Source organism: Sinocyclocheilus grahami, unplaced genomic scaffold (assembly GCF_001515645.1).
Source record: "Sinocyclocheilus grahami isolate Dianchi unplaced genomic scaffold, SAMN03320097.WGS_v1.1 scaffold1129.1, whole genome shotgun sequence".
NCBI classification, from domain to species: Eukaryota; Metazoa; Chordata; class Actinopteri; order Cypriniformes; family Cyprinidae; genus Sinocyclocheilus; species Sinocyclocheilus grahami.
Window position 1 is genome coordinate 233,901 of NW_015506308.1, and position 7,500 is coordinate 241,400.

Below are 7,500 nucleotides of genomic sequence, written 5' to 3' on the forward strand. Positions count from 1 at the left end.
ACACACACACACACTCAAACACACACACACACATGCAAACATACACAGACGAACACACTAGTTTGACTATATTACTGAGAACTCACTGTTTCCATATTATGATATATGATATGACCGAAACATACCTGTGACACAAACCCTCGTCCAAACCCATCGACATTATTAGATTTTAATCAAAATATGATTTGCCTTTCAAACAGAGACTGAAATAGTGAAGCTGTTCAACAGGTCTCACTTCATCAGAAACCAAATCTGACTTTCTAATGCCTTTCAGAGCGACTGCGAGGAAAACGGCAGTGAAGAGAAGAAAGCAGAGGAGGAAGAGGAAGAGGAAGGAGGAGATGGAGACGAGGAAGATGAAGAGGACGAGGAAGGAGGAGATGGAGACGAGGGAGATGAAGAGGACGAGGAAGGAGGGGAAGAGAAAGGAGGAGATGGAGAGGGAGAAGAGGAAGGAGGCAAAGAAAATGAGGAGGAAGATGATGGCAGTGAGGAAGGAGAAAGTAATGAAAGTGCCGCCGGTGATGAAGACAGTGAAGACGAGCAGAACAATGAGGAGAACAACGGAGAGGAAGAACAACCGTCTGGGAAGATTTCCTCAGATCTGACAGACGTCAGTCGATCACGTGGAATATTCTGGAGTATTTTCATCTGAACGTCTGTGATGTGTTTATCTGCGCAGACAGTCAGACGAAAATAACTTAAATATTAATGCTACAATAGCATAATAATACCTCGGAGTTTAAAAACTAACGCCTCTCTCCCACAGGATGTGACATCATGATGGGCGGAGCTCTCGCCGGAGGACATCCGTGACGATGATCACGATCGCTGATCCTGGAGTCAAAGAAGAAGATTAAAGCAAATTCATATCTAACTTACATGCAAATTAAGATTTAAGAAATAACTCGTACTCACGTCATGAATCTGAAGGCACCTAACGAACCAGATCAGGACACAAAACCACATTAACGTGGAAATAAGCAAACTATCAAGTGTAAATAAACTATTTCAAATGTTATTATAGTTTATTATTGTTTTGTTTTAATTTTATTTACCATAGCTTGGTTATATTCCGTTTAAAGTTTGTAATTTTAACATTTTAAGGGCTGCTAAATATAACAGATGTTGTTTTTTAAATATATAAAACACATTTTCCTAATTCATTGATCTGAATTCAATATATATCAATGATATCAATAATATGTACATTCATGCAAATCCGAGGAAAGGCTTTACCAGAGCTGGATTCTGTTTTTAATGTTACACAAGTGTATATAATCCTCCATTCCTATGTTATCATTCTGAAAAACGTCATTAATAAAGATAAACCGTCGTGAAGTAAACGTCTCGCCTCAGTTATAAACATGGCGGATAGATTTACCTTTCAGAAGGTTTTAAAAGCGTTTGAAAACTTAAAATAAAACTGAAATTGACACAAAAGAAACATTTTTATTGACGTGCACCATACAGCATGTGCCTACATTCATCAGAACCTAATCAATATCTGATCGATACAGATGATAGTTACTCATCAGACAGGTAAAACAGCTCTAGGAGGTCATGTGACGCCACAGAGTCGATCGATAGCAGATGCTGCTTCTTGATTGGACGACAGTACGACTGTCATAATTATCAGAGACACTGCTCTCGATAATTACGGCTCACATTCGTAAGAGTCTCATTATCACTTGGTAATAAAACAAGAATCTCTTCTCAATCGTAACTGTTAATTAACAATTAATTTACGAGGAGATAGTATTCAACAGAAAAGATGAAAGAGAAGTGTTGAGGAGATAAAGTCAAACCAAAAATTTTTATATTTTTTTAATAGTGGGTGCAGGACGCTATAGTTCACTTATTATACAAGCGAGGATAGCAAAATAAAGTAAACTGTGATATATTATACCCAAAAAATTCTTCATATAGTGGACTAGGGGTGTGCGATATTGACAAAACATAATACTTAGCCTCAGAGCTTACCTGCAGATCAGTCTTGAAAGGTTTATACATTAACGGAAAAAATCAATGTCTGTATGACGTGCATGAATGTGATTTTTACTGTTCAATATAAGAGAGTAGGGATGTAACGATTCTCTCAACTCACGATTCGATTTGATTCACGATTTTGATTTCATGATTTAAAATTCGATTCATGATTTTTTTTTTAACAAAATGAGATTTAAGACAAATAAATTATATGTGTCCTTTCATTATTGCTTGGACAAAATGCTGCATGTTTCTTTGTGAAATTGAAATAACACTATAATAATATACTAATATAGCACTTCCATATTATTGCTCTTTCGTTGGTTTTGATTGCTTCTATTGTCCTCATTTGTAAGTCGCTTTGGATAAATGTGTCTGCTAAATGACAAAATTTAAATACCGTATTGGCCCGAATATAAGACGACCCTGATTATAAGACAGATGTACCTTTTGAAAAAAAAGGCTTTTTAAAAACCAATTCTTGTTTTTTCTCAGTAAAACACATTTTGTCTTCAATTATTTTCATATTGCATATTTTTCCGATTTTAATTTTTGTTTTGAAAGTATAGTAAAAACTGGTCAACTGTACCAACAATCATATTTAAAAAATATACACTTTTTGATATACCATAAAAAACTAAAAAACAGGTAGCCCGTCTGAATTAGGACATTTAGGCTATCCGTCTAATAGTAGCCTACCAAAATCTTATTAACAGTAGAAGTTAAATCTTACTGTAGTCTTCAAATCTGGGTACCGTCTTACGTTTTAAAATCACAAAGAGAGTTTGGTGCCATCAGACTAACGTGACCGTCACGACTCATGCATCTGCTTCTTTTGTTTTCACTCGCGATCTTTACAACACGCACTACATTACGTATTTCACGACACACTCGTTTTATGCGTATGTGGCGCCACCTATTGTTGTGTGTGTATTATTGACATGTCAAAGTCTAGACCCTGAATATAAGACCACCGCGGTTTTTCAGATGTATTTCCAAGAAAAAAACATTGTCTTATATTCGGGTCAATACGGTAATATTTATATTAAAACCGCCAGCAGGTGGCAGCAAGTCACTGTTAATAAGCGAGTCACTGCGATTGAAGCGAATCATTTAAACGAGTGATTCATTCAGGAGCGAAACACCGTCATGTTGCTCAGAGACGCAGAACAGCGCTGTGGCTGTGTTTGGAGTTATTTTTGTTGTCGAAATAGCGCAAAAACAGGCAATACGGTGTCTAAAACGTAAGTCTCTTAATTAACTTCTTGTTTATTGAACTGTTGTAAAAAATTACATTTGTAATCACGGTAACTTATGGAGAAAAAATGGTACTCTTCGTGTGATATTGATTAACTATATGAAATGATATAAATATATACATTTTCTGTCCCCATATTTAGAATTTTGCGATCATTCTAAATGTATTTTAATAGATTGAATAACGCAGTGAAAGAACGCACTCTAAATGTAATTGCACGTTTATATTTTCAATTCAGATTTTTCTCCTCTCACACTTCTGCGGGAAAAAAAGTCAAAATTATGAGATATTGTGCAATTGCAAGACATAAACTCGCAATTCTGAGAAAAAAAGTGTTATTGCTAGTTTATAACTCAATTCCAATTCTGCGAAGGTACAGAAATAAAAACATTAACTTAATTGTAACAAGTCTAAATTTTGAGATAAAACCTCAAATCTGTGATTACAATAGTCAGCAATGAGATAAAAATTTGCAATTATTAACTTTTATATTTTGTGGTGGAAATAAGCGTCCATAATATAGTGATGCACTGCAATTTCGGCAACTGAAAATATTCAGCCAAAACAGAAATTTTGTGTGTGTGTGTGTGTGTGAGTGAGTGAGTCTCTGTGTGTGCGTGTGTGTGTGTGAGAGTGTGTCTCTCTGTGTGCGTGTGTGTGAGAGTGAGTGAGTGTGTCTGTGAGTGAGTGTTGAGTGTGTGTGTGTGAGAGTGAATGAGTCTCTGTGTGTGCGTGTGTGTGTGTTGAGTGTGTGTGCGTGTGTGTGTTGAGTGTGTGTGTGTGTGTGTGTGTGCGTGTGTGTGAGAGTGAGTCTCTGTGTGTGCGTTGAGTGTGTGTGTGTGCGCGTGTGAGTGTTGAGTGTGTGTGTGAGAGTGAGTGAGTCTCTGTGTGTGCGTGTGTGTGAGAGTGAGTCTCTGTGTGTGCGTGTGTCTGTGTGTGTGTGTGAGAGAGTGTGTGAGTGTTGAGTGTGTGTGTGAGAGTGAATGAGTCTCTGTGTGTGCGTGTGTGTGTTGAGTGTGAGTGAGTGTGTCTCTGTGTGTGCGTTGAGTGTGTGTGTGTGAGTGAGTGAGTCTCTGTGTGCGTGTGTGTGTTGAGTGTGCGTGTGAGTGAGTGTGTGTGTGTGAGTGAGTCTCTGTGTGTGCGCGTGTGTGTGTGAGTGAGTGTGTCTCTGTGCGTGAGTGTGTGTTTTGAGTGTGTGTGTGTGTGTGTGAGAGTGAGTCTCTGTGTGTGTGTTGAGTGTGTGTGTGTGCGTGAGTGTTGAGTGTGTGTGTTGAGTGTGTGTGAGTGAGTCTCTGTGCGTGCGTGTGTGTGTTGAGTGTGTGTGCATGTGAGTGTGTGTGAGAGTGAGTGAGTCTCTGTGTGTGCGTGTGTGTTGAGTGTGTGTGTGAGAGTGAGTGAGTCTCTGTGTGTGCGTGCGTGTGAGTGAGTGTGTTGAGTGTGTGTGTACCTGTAGCTGAGCGGTGTGCTGGTTGAGTGTGGCGCTGAGCTGCTGTGCTGTGTTGCTGTAGCAGGTAACGTCCAGTGGTAGGATTTGATCATGGGACAGTTTGAGGACCATCAGACCCACCAGCTCAGCTACGGCTCGACCCACTGACCCCAGACGACCCTGAAGAAGCTCCTGCAGACGCCCCACACTGTCCAGCTGAGTGTTGACGAACGGGTACGAACGCGCGTCCTGAACACACCGAGACGGTAACATTTCTCACATACACGACTGATTCTGTAAGTCTCTTCTGCTCAGCAAGGCTGCATTTATTTGATCAAAAATACAGTAAAATTATGAAATATTATTAGAATGTAAAACAGCTGTTTTCTGTGTGAATCTCTGTTAAACTGTAATGTATTTCTGTGATGCGCAGCTGTATTTTCAGCATCATTCCTCCAGTCTTCAGTGTCACATGATCTTCAGAAATCAGTATAATATGCTGATCTGCTGCTCGAGAAACATTTCTGATTATTATCAGTGTTGAACACAGTTGTGCTGCACGATATTTTTGTGGAAACCGTGATGCATTTGAATCATGATGCAGACTTTCATGATTCACAGATGAACAAAAAGCTCAAAAGAGCAGCATTTATTTGAAATAGAAATCTTTAGTAAATTCATAAATGCCGTTACTGTCACTTTTGATCAATTTAATGCAGCCTTGATGAATAAAATTATTAATTCTTCCAAAAAAAAAAAAAGACTGACCCCAAACTTAAAATACCAACCCAATGTTTATTTTTGTGTTTAAGTCAGGTATGTTTTCTATAAGACATAATCAGGCTAATTTAAAATGTCATGTTTAATTAAATGTATTACTTATCGTTTCTTCGTAATTATTAGTGAAATTCACAAGCAATTTCTGATCATAATCAGTGCATTAATTCCAGAGAAATTCATCTCAGGAATGTCACTTATTTACATTTGGGGTCAAAGATTAAGGTTTATGCATAAAAACAATAAGTGTAACACTGCTTTAAAAATGGTTGTTTTTCCCCAAAAAAATTAAAAAAGTTTTCCGTTTAATGTAATTTCAATTTTGTTTCTGTTTTTCCGAGCAAAAAATAAATATCATAAATTTTTCCCTGATTTACAAGAAGAGACTTATTGGAAACCTTAAAAGTAGACACTTTACTTACATTGAATGTGCTTTCTATGGACATATAATCACTTTTGTAAATTTCTTTGACCCATTTACATTTGTTAACTCAGCATACGCTTTTATCCAAAGTGATTCACAAACAAGAAACATAAGAAATTTGTCATAAATTTGTAAGATAGTTGTTAAAAATCCTTATACAGTGACTGGTCAGTTATGAAAACTAACTTTAGTCAGTGACTCTGAATTTAAACCTGAATACTGCTTCTGACCACCTTAGACCCCGAACTGAAAACAGACAAGAGTTCTTGTTACTTCAGTGAAATGCAGCTGCATGGCAGGAACTCCTCCGAAGGCGGTGAAGCTGTAAGCGCCGCTGTTCAGATACAACGGCTTCACTCTGCAGACAAACACACACGACAGATGAACGGGAATCAGAGCGAACATCCGGAGAGCAGACTCCTCCGAACGCAGCAAACTCACATGTTCCTCCAGCCGCCCTGCCGCCGCACCAGAGACAGAATCGACTGACCCGTGTGTTTGGGATGCTCCACCTGAGACACATCAGAGAACATTCACTGACCAAACCACAGACCCACACACGTCTAATCTCAAACACCGCCTGCTGCTTTAAGACGCATTTCTGGTTTGTATCATTTCAGAAAGCATCAGAATCGAGAATTTGAGAGGAGCCACAGAACTCTGAGAAGAAGAAGCTGTAAAGGCCCGTTCAAGATATCGTTTCTCTGTGCCTTTATCGTTATAGTTTTGGTGTGGACTCTGCTATTCATTAATACCGAGAACGATTTTTAGAACTATATCTTTATCGTTATCTTTATAGTTATCGTCATTGGTATAAACAGGGCTTAAGACACACAAACTTGTTTGAGGGCTCCTTCGATGAGATCGGCGAGCAGAGGACTGGTGTAGACCGAGAGTATATCATCACCTGCACACACACACACACACACATGCGCACGCACACACGCACACACACATACATAACAATATCATTAACCTGATAGAAAATCAGTGGAAGTCTATGCAATGTCCTCACTAAGATACCCAAACAAACGTGTGTGTGTTTGTGGGTGTGTGTGTGTGTTTGTGTGTGTGTGTGTGTGTGTGTGTTACCCAGGATGGCCTGATCCAGACTGAAATAAGCCACTGCTTTCAGGTGCAACATGGTCAGATAACCCTGAAAACACAGAGTCACTGATTTCACAAACATACATTATCTGTATTACATCTCTCTCTCTCTCTCTCTCTCTCTCTCAATTCAATTCATATTGCTTTATTGGCATGACATACTTAGGTACATATTGCCAAAGCATTGTACATATAATATACATCCATAGACAAACAAAACAAAAATACATGTAAAATACATCCATATATATATTTATATAAACATTGATGGTACTACTAATGCAGATGTGTTCACTCTTTAACTCTTAGTTTGTGGCATTTATAAATATAATGTGCTACCAAAGAGGAAGTAGGTCCTTCACCAAGTAATACTCTTAATTTGTGGTTTTCATGGAGCGACTGGAAGTCAGGAATGCTCTGCTGTATTTGACTGTACAGTGAGGCTCTTAAGGACGTGTATTTGTCACCGTCTCTACTGATCCTGATCTACATTCAGTACAGATACGCTCTTCTTTAGGT

At 38.5% G+C, this 7,500-nt stretch overlaps 1 protein-coding gene and 1 long non-coding RNA gene across 2 annotated transcripts in view; one reads left to right on the plus strand and one right to left on the minus strand.

Annotated features, from left to right (window-relative positions):
* LOC107567118 (uncharacterized) overlaps positions 1-327 on the plus strand; it is a 925-nt gene extending 598 nt beyond the window's left edge. The window contains exon 3 of the long non-coding RNA XR_001606595.1: positions 275-327. This is a non-coding gene — a long non-coding RNA (uncharacterized lncRNA). The remainder of the gene's footprint in view (positions 1-274) is intronic.
* Positions 328-3,481: 3,154 nt separating this feature from the next.
* LOC107567111 (transferrin receptor protein 2-like) overlaps positions 3,482-7,500 on the minus strand; it is a 21,051-nt gene continuing 17,032 nt past the window's right edge. The window contains exons 9-14 of the mRNA XM_016252729.1: positions 6,967-7,030; positions 6,714-6,781; positions 6,316-6,386; positions 6,148-6,232; positions 4,695-4,922; positions 3,482-3,505 (exon numbers count right to left, since the gene is read on the minus strand). Coding sequence (XP_016108215.1) covers positions 3,482-3,505; positions 4,695-4,922; positions 6,148-6,232; positions 6,316-6,386; positions 6,714-6,781; positions 6,967-7,030 — 540 coding nt within the window. The remainder of the gene's footprint in view (positions 3,506-4,694; positions 4,923-6,147; positions 6,233-6,315; positions 6,387-6,713; positions 6,782-6,966; positions 7,031-7,500) is intronic.